General features: G+C 34.6%; 2 protein-coding genes across 5 annotated transcripts; one reads left to right on the forward strand and one right to left on the reverse strand.

Moving 5' to 3' along the window:
• The first annotated feature begins 421 nt into the window (after positions 1–421).
• Positions 422–4,466, forward strand: LOC104118842 (APO protein 1, chloroplastic). Of its 3 annotated transcripts, none has more exons than XM_009630210.4 (5): positions 422–622; positions 1,273–1,421; positions 1,693–1,757; positions 2,961–3,325; positions 3,436–4,466. In XM_009630210.4, exons 2-5 carry the CDS (start codon positions 1,343–1,345, stop codon positions 4,265–4,267), a joined length of 1,341 nt encoding a protein of 446 aa, XP_009628505.1. In that variant the 5' UTR covers positions 422–622; positions 1,273–1,342; the 3' UTR covers positions 4,268–4,466. The 3 variants fall into 3 exon arrangements, with proteins under 3 accessions (XP_009628505.1, XP_009628506.1, XP_018634006.1); XM_009630211.4 differs by having other exon boundaries at positions 1,278–1,421; XM_018778490.3 differs by lacking the exon at positions 422–622 and adding an exon at positions 928–1,100.
• Positions 4,467–5,841: 1,375 nt separating this feature from the next.
• Positions 5,842–12,942, reverse strand: LOC104118843 (uncharacterized). 2 transcript variants are annotated; one of them, XM_009630213.4, is made up of 9 exons: positions 12,719–12,942; positions 11,797–11,948; positions 11,242–11,329; positions 10,568–10,859; positions 9,682–9,756; positions 8,534–8,631; positions 7,293–7,418; positions 6,543–6,632; positions 5,842–6,267 (listed from the first exon to the last, which is right to left on the reverse strand). In XM_009630213.4, the coding sequence occupies exons 1-9, from the start codon at positions 12,773–12,775 to the stop codon at positions 6,151–6,153; spliced, it is 1,095 nt and encodes a 364-aa protein (XP_009628508.1). In that variant the 5' UTR covers positions 12,776–12,942; the 3' UTR covers positions 5,842–6,150. The 2 variants fall into 2 exon arrangements, with proteins under 2 accessions (XP_009628508.1, XP_009628507.1); XM_009630212.4 differs by having other exon boundaries at positions 11,797–11,951; positions 12,719–12,929.
• Between the last annotated feature and the right edge of the window lie 3,110 nt (positions 12,943–16,052).

The raw sequence follows: 16,052 nt of genomic DNA on the forward strand, positions 1-16,052 counted from the left end.
AAAGAAGAATGGTGAGGTATGAGTGAAAATCTATTTGATTTTTGATATAGGTTTTGAGTTTCAGTCCTTAAATTTCTTGCAAACAATGTTGCCATATTGTGAAACCTCATAGAAAGTACTATGGGATTTACTTTTTTATAAGTAAAAATATGGGAAACGTTTGAACAAAGTTGTAGTTAAACATTGTTTGATTCCTCGATAATAATCGATTATTCTTTTTCCTCAATTACGTATAGTTAATAGGAGCTGGATTGCACATTGTTCATTGATTTGGCTAAAGAGTTCTAAAAACATAGTGAACTTTTAGTCCAATTAAAGAACACGAGGGGTGTATGTATAAATTTTACAAACCTCATGGGTCCAAGTAATATTACACGCTTTTATAAAAATCTCAGCTTTCTTTTCTTTAATTAATTCCAAACTATATTTCTACTGCTTAATCTGCTAAAACCTTGTGAGCTTGAGGCTTCCTTTCTCCCTAAGCCTAGAGCTTTTCTGTTGCACCCAATCTATCAAACTCCAGTTCAAAGTAGTGTACCTGGTTTTTCTTTACTTTGATTAATAGCAAACGTAAAAAGCAGAACTAGTACAAGCAGACTCTCGTTAGACTCAAGAAATTGAGGCAAGCTCAACTTTCACCCTTCCCCCGGATAAAAAAATTCATTTCAAAGTTCATTTGGTTTGTCAAAATCGTTTTCTTTTTTTTTACTCTCTTTTTCCCCCAAGATGGGATTTTGGGGTCAGTTTTTTTACTGAATTCTTGATTCTTCAAGGTAGTTTAAAAACCTTGGTTTATGGAAATTATATGTGGTCATAGGTTGGTCATGTCTGTCCGAAGTGGAGGGTTGGGGGGGGGGGGTAGGAAGGTAGGGACGGATGTAAGTTTCTTTGTAGTGGTATTGTGTGAATTGCATATGCGACTCTGTGAGAATTGGTGGCGATGACCAAAAAGGTTACTGGGAAAAACTATCATAGTAATAATTAATAGTAGACCAGATTGATTGAAATTGCTCTGGGATATTGTTTGTTTTTGCTTTACATCCTATGACCTCAAAATGAATGTGAATGGCATTGAACTCTGCTTTGCAATGCTCTTATAAGTTTAGTTAAACCGTAAGTATTTGATTAATTCTGTAATTTAAGTCATGAAACTATTGAAGTACTAATTTGTTTTTAAGTTTCAAGTAACCCTGTTAGCTAATCTAGTGATTCAATCTGCTTTTTTGGTTCATCTTGATTTTAATTCCTCAACTAGTTAAACTGCATTTGCAGGACAGTTTTGAGTTGCAAAAATTGCATACTCACTGGAGCCAGCAGGCAGACAGAAAGCAAGGAGAAAGAGATGCTCCAGAATTTTCCAGCTGTGACATATAGTCCATGGCAGCCATCTCAAAATGATTCCTACTTCAAGTCTTTGCCATGTCAGAATTTCTTATCTTTTTAAGTTATAGCTTGAAAGGATATCTGATACAAATGTTTTTTCTGCCATTTACCGCCACTTAGTGAGTGGAGGAAATATCTTTTGTTGGTTACTCTTATGTCGAAGACCTCAGACTTTATATATGCTCTAGGAGATTACGAATTATTGTTAGCTCATTGACTAAAAAAAAAGAAGTGAAATTTATGAAAGTTCTGTATATGTCAGTATAAGGACCTTTTGTGGAGAATATTTCACGTGGCTTCCATTTTCAGGTGCTTCTCCCGGCGTGGTTGTATATAAGAAGTCGCAACAATGGCCTTATTTGCTTACTCTAAAGGTTCCTTTTCGCTCTGCTCTAGATTATGTTATTTTGCTCCAATGATTGGTCATTTATTTGCTTTCAGATTTCTCCCTTTCCACTTTCAAGCTATAATTAGATGAAGAAAGTAATATTATGGCATATGTATGTGTACTCAGCACTATTCTTTCTTGGTAGCTGTAGTGTGCAACTTTTTACTCTTTCTTAATTGGACGTTGTCCAAATACAGTGGACAATATAGTCAGATTTCTGCTTTAATAACTGGTCTACTCGAGTATTTTCTCCAGGGAGACTCATTCGTCTCTTGATGCTCTCATGTGCTTTCTGAAGGATAAATGATGATATATTTCAATAAGAGAAATTGAGTCAAAATTTCACGCAGATTGTGCATTCATGCATAGTGGAAGCTTTGTGCTGTTTGTCCCAAGAAAGTATGATTATGGGCAAATGCTCTTAGTTATCATGCAATTTGCAATATAAGAGCAACTTATTTATCTTGTCATGATCAATAATTGGTACTTGGGCAAAAAAGCTTCTTCCCTCTATCATGAGTAATTAGTATCATGCTATGATGCTGTCTTGCGAATACTTTAAATCCAATCTAATGTATCCTGTAGAGAAGGAAAAAGGAAAGCCAACAAGAAAGTAGAAATTCTGTGTCAGAGGTTATATAGAAGGAAATCAGTCTGTTAATTGAATAATGACTTGCTTTCTGTTAGACACTTTTTTAGTTAGAGAGATATTTTAGTGAATAGAGGGTTGGATTGAAAGAGCTCTTGGTGGGCTATTTTTGTAAGGAAAACAATGCAATGGAAGTTGAAAGTACAAGTTTCTGATTGGAGTTAGCCTGAAATCTTTTTCAGATTTGGATTGAAGGTCAAGTTTTCGATTTTCCAAGAGAAACTCGAACAAGTTTCTTTAAGAAGAGGCACCCAAGCTAATGATTTTTTTCTGAACTTCCAAATATGCTTTTAATAGGCTCTGTATATCTATGTGAGAAATTGAGAGATATGATACATGTTCGAGATACTTTTTACTTGAATTTTATTTATTTGTTTTTGAGAAAAAAGTTTTGTTATTTTTTCTTTTTTTAAAAGTAAACAGTGACTGTGGTGTTGTATGTAGTGTAACTGCTCTTTGGTTAAACTAAGTAATAATTTGATGTTTTGAGATTTTGCCTATGTTTGACGTGAAGGCTACAATACTTGTTTCTGGCTGCAGTTTGATCGTAGATATCATGCTACTGGTCCAAGAAGACAAGCAACCATTTTTTGTACTGATAGGAGGCATCCCCAAGGTCGAAACTCTAAGAAACGTGAAGCTGTGCAGCAGAATGTGGATCTTCCCCCAGTCCTGCCCAAGAAAAAGAAGAAGCCCTATCCCATGCCTCTCAAGAAAATTCAGCAGGCTGCTAGGGCTGATAAGAAGCTAGCAGAAATGGGAATAGAAAAGAAGCTTGAACCCCCTAAAAATGGTTTGCTTGTGCCTGACTTAATTCCGGTGGCTTATGAAGTATTAGATGCTTGGAAACTTTTGATTAAAGGACTTGCACAGCTTCTCCACTATGTTCCTGTCCATGCTTGTAGGTAACTTTTAAGAATGACAGTTTACTGATTTTTGAACCCTGTTTGATTATAAAGTTAATGAGCACATTTTCATTTCTCTATCAACTCACATTCTTAGTTTTTTCCTGCAGTGAATGCTCAGAAATCCATGTTGCTCAAAGTGGTCACGACATTCAGGATTGCCTTGGCACGACCAACAGTAGTCGCAGAAGCTTCCACTCATGGGTGAAGGGTTCAATTAATGATGTGCTAATTCCTATTGAGTCTTACCATATGTATGATCCTTTTGGCACACGCATTAAGCATGAGACACGATTCAACTATGACAGAATTCCTGCAGTTGTAGAACTTTGCATCCAAGCTGGCGTGGATCTGCCAGGATATCCTTCGCGGAGAAGGACTAAACCCATCAGAATGATAGGAAAAAAAGTGATCGACATAGGTGGATTAGTTGAGGAGCATAGACCCTCTGTAGACACAAGTTCAGTAATTATGGACTTTGACACCCATCGGTCTTTTGAACGGTTTGCTCCACCATTGGAGTCAGAGGTGCCACGTATTGCCCAGGAGACAATTGACGCGTATGAGAAAGTGAAATGGGGGGTGACTAGGTTGATGAAGAAGTACACTGTCAAAGCTTGCGGGTACTGTTCAGAGGTCCATGTGGGGCCGTGCGGTCACAATGCTAAGCTCTGTGGCGAATTTAAACACCAATGGAGGGATGGAAAACATGGCTGGCAAGATGCAACAGTGGATGAGGTATTTCCCCCAAATTATGTGTGGCATGTTCGAGATCCAAAAGGAACCCCTTTGAGGAGTGCACTAAAGAGGTTCTATGGGAAGGCTCCAGCTGTGGTTGAAGTTTGTATGCAGGCTGGTGCTCAAATACCTCACAAGTATAAGCCTATGATGAGGCTAGACATTGTGCTTCCGGAGAGTGAAGAGAGTCGCCTAGCCGTGTAAGATTCCTAACTGTTATACAGGGCCTAATGTTTGCAGTGCTTGCTATATTAAGATGTATCTGGACCAAAATAGAGCAGTCACGATATTGCTGGATCGGTTGAGTAACTAGGGAGGTTGCAGTCTGTGTTTTGCCTTTGTAAAGTGAGGATCATGGCACCCATTTCAACTTGGAATATCAATGTCCACATGATATAATTCATATATTGTCTATGTTTAATCTCCGTTATACGATCGGGCCAAATTTACCCCTCCCGTTATACTATTGGGCCAAATTTACCCCTATAATCAGCAAACTTTTAAAAATACCCCTTGATCTATTAAGTAATCCAAAATCTCCCAAATTCCTTTTATTTAAATCACTCGTTGTTCTTCTTGGTTCACTATTTCTGAAATAATTGGCATTTACCTACTTTCTGAATTAGAGGAAACAAATATTAATAATACAAACAAAGTATAGTAAATTGAAAATTTTAAATTAGGTAGCTTTTATAAATTCTAAAAGTATTTATAATATCCCATTTTTAATGAATTCGTTGCACTAAATGTATGGAGATTTTGCAAGTATTAGTGATTGAAGTTGAAGTTCCTCGGAGACTTTACATTGTCTAATTCAACTTTGCTTTAATTAAATGTCTACACATTGTGCACTTTAAGTTAGTCGATCGTACTCTATATTAACTAGACAATGACAAAATATATTTGAATATACATGTACATAAATGATGATCCGCTGCATATAATACACAATAAGTAGACCCGGTAAATTCTACGGTGTATATATGATTAAAAATAAATAAAAATTTAAACCAATTTTATTTATTACAAGAAGAGAAATGGGTGCCTTGGTAATTAAAAAAAAATATGAATAATTTGTATAGTCTAGTAACTTTAGCATTCACATCAATAGTAATTTTTGAAAATAATGGAGTAAGAGGAATAACAAGTGATTTAATAGAAAAAAATTGGGAGATTTTGGATTACTTAACAGATCAAGGGGTATTTTTAAAAGTTTGCTGATTGTAGGGGTAAATTTGGCCCGATAGTATAGCGGTAGGGTTAAATTTGGCCCGATAATATAACGGTAGGATTAAATTTGGCCCCATAGTATAACAGATGTTAAATGTAGACAATATATGAAAGCAGATGGGTATATTTGGCCCTTTTCCCATTCAAAAAGGTTCAAATTTGGTAGGACATGCTTTTCTTTTCTAGTTAACAAGTCTTGTAGAAGGAAATTGGTTATGCTAAGAAATTACAGCACAGTGGTGCAAGTTACCAAGCAGAGCTGCAAATCACATTGACAGTCAACTTGGAAGTTCAAGTTCAACTGTTAGTAAGTACATCTATGAGATTGCTGTCACTAGTGATCTGTATTTATGCCTTGTGGTTAGCTTGTTACAGTGTAAAATTTCTGAATTCATCAAATCAGGTCTTAATCTTCATATTTAAACTTCATAGTTCATAAAATCAATATCCAAAATGTCACAAATAGATTTTTGCAATAGCAGCCTATTTTGCAATTGAGCATGGTATTTAGCTATTGAAAAATACACGAGCGCAGAAAGATGGAAAAATTGAATGAAATTGGTCCTCTTCTCCAACAATAATTAGAAATGTGTACATTTCTTTCTTTCTGTTGGGCACTAGCATCTCAAATTCTTTCCTCTATACATTACAGTGTGTAAAAGCCTCTCGACGGGACAGGGTTCACAACAGCAGGATCAGTTCATTTGTACTGCAAAATAAGCTAAGTTATAATTTAGCTGCTACACCGTCAAGAGTCTTCCAAGAAACTGTCGAAGAGGTAAAGCGATCCATTCCAAGCATCCGTCCAGCCCGCAGGTGGGTATTGATACAGAAAAGAATTGCTGCCAAGGTAGTCCTCAGGCAGCAGGAGCATATTCCTGGATGACCGCTGCCAATTTATCTCTATCCTCCCCGGTTTTCGTTCTTATCAAGAATGTCCGTGCGACAACAGCATCATCATTATCACCATCACCCTAAGAAATGTAAGCATACACGCAACCGGTTAATGCAGTTGGAAATAAAACTAAGTTCTTCAAGTTTAAGCATTATTGTTTTAAGTAAATTGGGAAAAAACTTGACGAATGGTAGTTACAGTGAGCTGAACTGCACATTCTTGAAACAGTCTTTTTCTCCCAACTGTCTAAGCTTTCAAGAACCACGTGAGTTAAATTTCCACTTACAGGGAGTTGTTCAAATTGGCGAGCATTTTCTAAGAATGAGATGGATATTCGTGGTTTAGAAATTTTACCGAGGTATGAAATATTGCAACAATGGAGTTCTTCTGCATGTTTGTTTTAATGCCTGGATATAACAATGCATTAAGCAAAATCTTTCCAACCTGCAACAAGTATAAAATACGCCAAAAAATGTTAGGTGTAATCTTCTTTTCGATTAGTAGAAAGGTTAAGGTGTGATCTAGTTCTCCTGTCTGAAGAGCAAGATTGAAATACTCCTTTCCCAAAGAGTGCAATAGCAAGCAGTTAATTATCCAGCATTATCTCCCTCAGACATGGAAAAAACACATTCTAAACTCAGGGCCTGTTCAGACACTAGGGTAAAGAAAAGGAGGCAAATGTAGGAGAAATAAGAATCTTGTTCCTTTTATTTGCTTTGTGGCAAGTCAGAGAGAAACAGAAATTGTCTTCTTGACCAATTCCATACGGCCCTTAGAGCCGTGGTAGCATGTGAGCACCTCCTATTCCACTAGATACCTGCTATCTCCCACTAGCATACGTACCGGTAGTTGCCCACTAAGGCGGTGGCAAATGTTATCTTAGTTATTAGTAACAAAATTAAATAAACTCTGAAGAGAGGGGAAAGCTAAAGGTTAAACTGAACATACTGCTACTGTGATTCCCATTTCACAGTTCTGCCTTTGTAGTTCAACTGACAAATATATGCGTCCCTTCCTACTCATAGATCCAAAGGAAAAAAAAAAAGCAGAATAAACTAATAGAGAATAGAAGGATATTATTTCCTTGTAATGGTAGGAACTTACATCATTTCGTATCACAATAGTTGGTTTGGATTCCCGGGTACCTTTGCTAACACCTTCTTTACACTTGAGAGAAAGCTGACCAGTGCCCCTGTCTTTCCATGCATCTTTATCCGCTGGATCAGTTGACTGAGCATATGGAAATAGGAAAAAATAGAGAGGAAGAAATGTCATAACTTGAGCAGATAACGTATATCAAGCTAGACAACTCAAATTCAACATGCTAGTAAAAAAACTCAAACTCAACATAATTTTAATACATATAAAATAAGTCAATAGCTTGAATTTGAATCTCGAAAAGAATCTTCATGGCCAAACTTATAGGATGATCCACTAGAAACATGAAACTATAGTGCCTTGATGACAAGAGGCTGATTGCAATGAATAAAGTAAAAAAGTTAAACGACAACGAAAAAATGGTGATAATAATATGAGAACCTTATCCAAAAAAGGTTGTTATATGAGATCACAGTGAGAGAATGTAGCAATCTGTATAAGCATTTTCTGTAGCATAAGAATGCCCTTTTATACAAAACTTAAAGCAATCTAATGCAAGAAAAAATGCAGTCATACATGCAAAACACAAAAGAATACAACTAAGTGGACATGACTCAGTGACTCAGTGACTCAGCTCAGTGTGCTTCACCTGCTGAAACTACCCCTGCACATGCCATAGAGCAATGTAACTAGTATTATAGACAATGTTGGAAAGGCTAAAGAATATCTGCTATTCCATGCCTCAAACACGATTGACCACTACACTTCATTGGTCACTTGTTGTCAACATGAGGCATGCATAAGTTACTCCCCGAACAAACATTGATGAGAGAATCGCAGTTTAAATAAAAACCAAAAGTATTATTCCCTCCATTTCAATTTATGTGAACCTATTTGACTGAGCACGGAGTTTAAGAAATGAAGACTTTTGGAATTTGTGGTCTTAAATCGACCATAACATTTGTGTGTTTAATAAAAGCTTTTTATTAAGGATAAAATGGGAAGTTGAAGTTAAATTCTTTTCAAATTTAAAAAGGGTTCATTTTTTTGAAACGGACTAAAAATGAAATAGGTTCACATAAATTGGAATGGGAGGAAAAAAAGATAGTACATCACAAACAAAATATAGCTGAAGTTCAAAGACCTGAAAAATGGGCAGTAACCATCCAGTAATATGATTACAACACCAAAAAGAACTATACATGATATATTTCTCTCTGAACAGGAGTAAGCACTTGCTATATTACCTTCACATAAAGTTTACATTTGACTTCATGGACTACAGTGACTCCCTTTTCTTCAGTCTTCTTCACAGATGGGCTGCCTGGCTGCTCCACTTCATCTTCTGCATTGCAAATCAATAAACTCCACCAGTTAAGGAGCAAACAAAAAACAAAAATTTCACAATCTTCTGAGGCCGATAATGAATGAAGAAAAAGAAGAGTCTCCAGAAAACTTTTCAGGATACAATCTTTTGATTATGTTTCTTCAACTTCGTTAGTCTATACAAAAATTATACAGGGTCAGTCGAGTCCAGACTGTGTATATGAAGGTATTCATTTTTCTTCCAGTTGCACTTCTTTTGCCATGCTATATAAGAAAAGGGAAAATAATACCCAGTCCATTTTAAAAGGTTTACTAGGTATGACTTGGGTTAGTCTCTGATTGACCTATTTTCAGCCTTAGAAATACTGAAATATCAGCGCTGGCCCAATATTATTCTCCCATTCATTCTAGTTGCTAGAAATATCTGTTACATCAAGATGACCTTGCAGAGACAAAATTCTGAAACTTAATTGAGTTGGAGCAAAAAAGAACAGATACTAGTCTCAACTCCAAAGCTCGTGTTCTAAAATAATTTCCCTTCTACTGTCTAGGCTGCTCCAATAGGTGCAACAAGAACATAACAGGTCATCCTTAATTAGAGATGGGGAGAATCGAGTAATACAAAGAAACTCTTCAAGAAGTGCCACACTGCCACTAGTCGACATTATGTTCTGTTCCCAAAGCATTAGGCACTTAACCTCCACCAACCATGTGGCCGCATGACTCTGTGTCATCACCCAAAGGAATTGACTAATAAATCATCAATAGTCTTGTATATGATATGACAATAAAGTGAATTTGAAACTCTCATTTGATGAAAGATAAGAAAAACCAGGACAAATCTACTTTGATATGCCCCCTCTCCTCCCCCTCCCCCCTCCCCAAAAAAAATATCCCCACCCACCACCACAATATGTCAAACAGGAAAAGAAACAATTATCTAGAGGACTTAATAATCAAAATAAAATAATGAACACATAATGAGTATCAAGCAACACAAGAGATAAAGTGATAATATATAATTTGACCTAGAAAAAATCAACTGAAACATGAAATCTCCAAACCTTACCAGCATCTTGGACATCGTTTGCAGCATCATTTTTCACAGGTACCGAATTTTGGGTTTGTACCGAAGATTGAAGTCCTAAAAAGGATTAGCAAGTTCAGCAGTGAAATTGAAGTACTACAGTCATGTATACATTTAGATAAATCCATTTCATGTGATTAAAAGCTATTTTGACAACAGAAAAAGGTTATATGAGCATGAAAAGACTTGAGTGGAAAACAATATCTTAAAATATTGCAAATAATTAATTAATCATAAAAGTAGTTGATGAAGCAGTCACTTCTGCTTTCCCCAATTACATGTTCCACCACACAATATGATTACCTTTGGTCAAGCAAAATAATATAGTTTTTGTGTTCTCATAACTCGAAAGGTTACAACATTTGGTAAATTGACAATAAATTGGTCCATCCCAACCCTTCTTAACAGCTGCATTAGGTTATAATGCATCACGTGCAAGCTCGATCTCTTACTTCACTCTTCAGAAAAATTTAAGATATTAGAAATAGCCCATTCCGAGATGTAATGAGGATTAACATATCCTAAATGACTGGTCCATTTATCATAGAGCTACTGCAGGAAACAGACAACAGAGAAGTGTCACAACTGTGTATTAAATTAAAAATTCCATAAGAAATGACACCACAGTTCAGATTTTTCTTTAATTAACTCCAGCTACGAAACAGCAATGAGCTAATTTGCTCGAAGAACAAGCTAAATACTATAAAGGGAATCCATTTATTATCTGTGCCTACATTGTTATACTAATAAAGATACCAGAACCACTTCATTTAGAAAGGTAACAAAGTAAAGAAACCAGAATTATTCAGAAGAAGAAAAAAGAGAGAAAAAGAAGTAACATAAAGCATCCAGGATAAAGAAGACTTGCCAAATGAAAAGGGAGACTTGTTGTTAAAGAGACCTCCTGAGCTCCATGATGCACCAAAACTTGAAGATGAATTAACCAGACCACCGAAACTTGGAGATGAATTAGTCACAGCCCCAAAACCTGGAGATGAATTAGCCACAGGAACAGCAGGTTTGAGAAAAAATAATCTACCATCATTCTCCTTAGTTTCTGACTCTAGGGACTTCGAAGCAGCTTGGGATCCCAGTGCAGATTTATTCTCTCCATTGGAAGAATTAGCTTTTAGCCAATTCACAACATCACTAAACTTATCCTGCGATTGAATGGCCACAATTGAAAAATCACCAGCAAACGAAGAAACAGCTATCAAGCCCTATGCACGCTCAATTTGACATGAAATTTTTTACTCAACTAGCAACATTCTATGTGTTTTTTTTAAAATTAAAAAAAAATGCTTCGTATTCAAGTAGATGCTATGCTTTTCCAACAAAACCTTGCAGAAATATGTTGGCCTACCCTATCATCAATGAATTAGCAGACATTATTGTATCAATATGGGGAAATACAATAAGCAACACATCCCCAACCAAAGCAATTTATAAAAGTATCTTTGGAGTGTGTGTGTGTGGAGAAACATTCATACTAACTATCTGAAAAAAAAATTGGAGAGTGGAAATCTGAGATGCTGAAGATACCTTGATAGTTGAAGAATGGTTTAAGTAGTCTTGAACTCCATCTTCCCAAAGTTCATCAGGGTGGTTCTGTAACTGTGTTTGGACCCAACTGCTCACAAAAAACAGTAGTATCCACTAGTTCAATACAGATCTATGTCTGCGAAAGCTTTTTATCTTCCAATGAGACAAGCAACTTGAATGGAGATAAACAAGAAAGAAAACAAAACTTTTCTCATAAAGGAGAAGAACCAGTGAGTTAACAAACATCAAGAAAAACATAGCTTGACATGCTGCTACCATATTTTAACGGAATAGACTAAGACTCTAGGGAAAGAAAGCATTACATCAATTAGATCCGTTTTCCCCAATCCATTCTGTGAAAGCATTCGTTTCCTTTTTGTTTTATTTATTTAAACTTTTGGTATTGCTTTCTTCTTCTGTTTTTTTTGGTTGTTTGGGGGGGGGGGAGGGGGAGGGGGAGGGGCAGGAAGAATGTAGAGAGATAGAATAACCATAGAGAGCATGGCAAAATTACTTCTTGAGAAGCAAAGTAGTTGAAACAGAAAGATGAGAGACCTTGCAAACTGAGTATTGAGAGCTCTCACATGCTGTCTAGATGACTCAGCCCTTTGCATATCTAACTGCGGAGTCTTCATTGTTTGCGGCAGGGATTGTTCAGCCTTTTGTGGATCAAAAATTGATCCCGCCATTATTCTTTTGCCCTGAATCTGCTTTGAAGCCAGAAAACAAGAGATATAAAAAAGGGTCAGCGCAACTATCCACAAAGATTCTCTTAAGATATACACAACCAGGATAGTAAAATCAAAACTTTGTTTATTCTCCAATCCAAACAAATGGTAACAACTCTAACAAATCAATCAACTACCACTCAATCCCAAGTAATTGGGGTGAACAATACGAATGATCTGTATTTCTGCTCTGTTCACTCAATTCATTACAATAGTAAATAATGTGTATTTCAAGTAAATGAAGTGGCTGGCAAACCATGACGGCTAAGTTCAAATCCCAGAGGAGCAAGAAAAGATTATAAGTGATTTATTCCCATATGCCCAGGCCTTGGTCGGCAAAATTACCTAATACCTAGTGGAATAGTCGAGGTGCGCAAGCTGATGCTGATACCACTGTCATATAAAAAACAAAATCTACATAAAACTCAAACCTTTAGAAAATACAAAAAATGCTAGCTTTACACAAATTTAACACACTTTCCTCCTTTACACAGTTGAAAATTAAGAATTTATAACAACAGGGCAGCTCTAATCAATCAATCAACTAGGGTCACCATTCCAAATTAGTTACTCTCGGCTATATGATTATTCCTATACACCTTCCACTAAATAATTCATCATTTAACTAAATCAACAGCTCTAAGATCTAAAAAATTCAAGCACTCAGAATATTAACCCAGAAAAAAAAAAGCTCCTTTACACACTTGAAACTAAGAATTTAGCATTTGTATAACAGAGAACAAACTCACTGAGTCGGTAGTGAACGAGTTGGAATCGGACGACGCGAATCGTTTAGTTCCTTTCATGATTTGAGAAAATCAAACATAAAATCGATTTCTGAATACACAGATATTTTAGTTATTGAGAAATGTTTCTCAATTTGTTTTAAAATTAGGGTTTTTCTTTTTCGAATGAACTGGGGTGGAAGAGGGAAATGGATATTTGGGCCGTGAAGTTGGGTTTTGGGGCACTATTGTTATTCAATTTGAATTTGGGAAAAAATAAAAAATAGCCAGTTTGGGGCCCGGCCCTATAACGTTTTTAAGTGCAGCTGTTTGGTAATCATTTAACGGCCACTAAAATCTGCTGTAATTTTCACGTGGGACATGTGGTATTGTCTTTTTAGCAATGTAATTTCACATACCCCTCATTCCCCAGCCACACCCGAAAGATACTAGTGGGGCCCATCACTTTAAATTTAAAAAATATTTTTCGTTCACTTTTACTTGTGCATTATTAATTTTGTACACAGTAATAATAAATAAAGTATATTTTATCATGATACCAATATTAATTGATATATTGTCTTAATGAGTTTGAAAAATAATTTGGAATGAGTAATTAATGCTAATGGCAAAACATGAAAAATAAAAATAAATTTTTTTTCCTTAATATGTGAAAAGTGACAAGTAAAAATAAAAATTTATTTTTATAATACTTTACAACTAAAAGTGAACGGAGAAAGTACTAAAGATGAGAGTTTACACTAAAGGCATTTCATAAGAAGCACAATAAGCAACACCAAAACAAACGAATTATAAGCATGCTCGGTGAGACTTCTAAAATCAACTTATTTTTAAAAATGTTAATTATTTTTGGTTGGAAAATAGTTTGAATTAAGTTAATTAATTTGAAAAATACTTTTGAATAACAATTATTGTTTGGCAGGCTTTTAAAAAATGCTTCTAAATGCATTTTTCTCAAAAATATTTTTCAAGTCGGAAAAAATCTACTTTTTCTACTTCTTAAAAACTGTTGTCTTTCTACTTAAAAAAATATTTTTTTTTCCTTCTAAAAATTGGATAAACACCTTATACTTTTAGCCCAAAAAATAAATTTTTGATCAAAAAAAACTTGGCCAAACACGAATTAAAGTACGGTCACATGCTTAATTAGAAATGAGATAGGCTTTTGTTCAAATTGTTGAAAGGTACCACTTTTTTCTAGTACTATGTGCAGATAAAAGCACAAGTTCGTACTAAATGTGAAATTAGGCTTGGTTTACTTAAGTCTCATATGTGCTGACCTATCTTAATTTTCTTACTTTGCGTAACTGGTACATGTAATCAGTAAGTCACAGGTTCGAGCCGTGAAAATAATCTTTTGCAAATATACAGGGTAAGATTGCATAAAATAAACTTTTGTGGTTCGGCACTTCTCCAAAACTCTTGTATAACGGGAGTTTAGTACACCGAGATGTCTTTTATAGACGCAAGCGGGAGAAAAAAAATCAGATAAGTCGATTCATAATAGAAGAAGGTTCCAGCTTATAAAATATTACTTGACAATAAATAATTACTTACTAAAAGTGTATACGGAGTAACTTACACAGCTTCTATCGTGACAGATTATTAGTGAAACCATAAAACAGATAAATAAGAAAATAAAGTTACTGGAGATATCTTTGGGAAGAAATTAGAAACTTAAAAACAAAGTTGATTATTTTGAAATAGATCGAATAATTATTACACCACACACTTTTATGTTCTAAAAAACTCTTTTAACACATGAACTTAATTTATCAAAAGTAAGTATCGTGTGATTTTCATGACAGTTGAGCATATTAGTATGAATAAATATGAGTATTAAAATGGAAGAATTGTTAAATATAAGAATGCGTCAAATTGTTGAAACCGACAAAATAAATGTCATAGGAGAAGAAACTAATGAACTGTTAAGGTGAAGGGGATTACATATCAGATGACAATATTTTAATTAAAGTTAAAAATCAGGAAGTTCACCAAGTGAATTACTCGAACCATGAAATTCAATTGAATTAAGATATTATGTAAATCGACAATAACAAATTGTTTACTTTTCTATTTCTTTGTTCAGGTTATTATTAACTCATGCTCAGCAGGGTATACAAACCGAACCGAAAAACTGCACCAAATCGAAAAGTCAAATCAATCCGATTAAAAAATTTGATGAGGTTTGGTTTGATTTGGTTTGGTATTGAGTAAAAAACTCGAACCAACTCGACACATAAATATATAATTTTTATATATACGTTTAAGATTTTATATAGAACTTTTTTTTAAAAATGTCTAGAAATATTTGGGATTTTCTTATGGGATGTAATATTTAATAGAATATGAGGTGCTCCATTTTTATTAACTTTAAATAATGTGTTGTATGATCACTTTCTTATTAAGTGTTATTGAAATGCGTCAATCTCTTTGTTGTTCCATATTCATATGTCAAGATCTATTAAATTTTTATATCTTTTTCAAATTTGAAGTGGTATTTCGATAATTGAAAATTAAATCGAACATATCATTATTTAGGTATCATATTGATTTTAATATTTAACTATTAAATTCGGTTAACCTTAAAAGTGTACATCAACAAAAAGTTATTGTCAGACAACTAAAAAAATAACTATCATATGCTACTAAGAAAATTCTCCCATAAGAATATTTTAATAGATCATATATTTGTCAATTTTTTCAATTTTAATTAAATATATATTAATTACTTATAAAAAATTTAACAAAGTAAGATTGACATATTATTCATGTAACAAAAAAACCCGAAAAATTCGATAAAATCGAACCAATCCAAACCGATATAATTGGTTTGATTTGGTTTTAATAAAAACCGAACCAATTCGGTCCATGTACACCACTAATGCTCAGTATGGACATGCAACTATTTATCTAAAGTGTGTATTTTCTTTATACTCTTACTGCAAAATATTAAATTAAAAAACGAGTTTAAGTTTGATCTGAGAGTGTAAATATTTTACATTCGTGTGCCAGTAACTAAAAAAAATTGTAACTTGCTGAAACGGATTAAATTACAATGAAAGAGTTAAAAAATATTATTTGCACCAATGGTGAAAACTTATTTTTTTCATAGAAAATGGCAACTGAACTCTCAGTATTCAGCTACAAATCATCTAATAATTGTTCAAATAAAGAAAATGTTGTCAAATAGAACATTATTTGGCTTATCCAATATGAACAGAGTTTGTTATCCTGCTGATATTTATGTCAAATTCTTTGCACTAAAAATCAAATCCACTCTCTCAATGTAAGGAACAAAATAACACCAGTCTACATCAACCAAAGAAATGGGGGA

The sequence above is a fragment of the Nicotiana tomentosiformis genome, chromosome 8, assembly GCF_000390325.3.
Source record: "Nicotiana tomentosiformis chromosome 8, ASM39032v3, whole genome shotgun sequence".
Classification (NCBI taxonomy): Eukaryota; Viridiplantae; Streptophyta; class Magnoliopsida; order Solanales; family Solanaceae; genus Nicotiana; species Nicotiana tomentosiformis.

Coding starts and splice junctions, on each gene's coding strand:
- LOC104118842 (XM_018778490.3), top strand. CDS start 1,066: ATGGCATTGAACTCTGCTTTGCAATGCTCTTATAA. Junction 1,101..1,272: donor GCTTTGCAATGCTCTTATAA/GTTTAGTTAAAC, acceptor CTGCATTTGCAG/GACAGTTTTGAGTTGCAAAA. Junction 1,422..1,692: donor CTACTTCAAGTCTTTGCCAT/GTCAGAATTTCT, acceptor TTCCATTTTCAG/GTGCTTCTCCCGGCGTGGTT.
- LOC104118843 (XM_009630212.4), bottom strand. CDS start 12,775: ATGAAAGGAACTAAACGATTCGCGTCGTCCGATTCCAACTCGTTCACT. Junction 11,952..12,718: donor ACTCGTTCACTACCGACTCA/GTGAGTTTGTTC, acceptor CTGGCTTCAAAG/CAGATTCAGGGCAAAAGAAT. Junction 10,860..11,241: donor ACCATTCTTCAACTATCAAG/GTATCTTCAGCA, acceptor ATTCAATCGCAG/GATAAGTTTAGTGATGTTGT.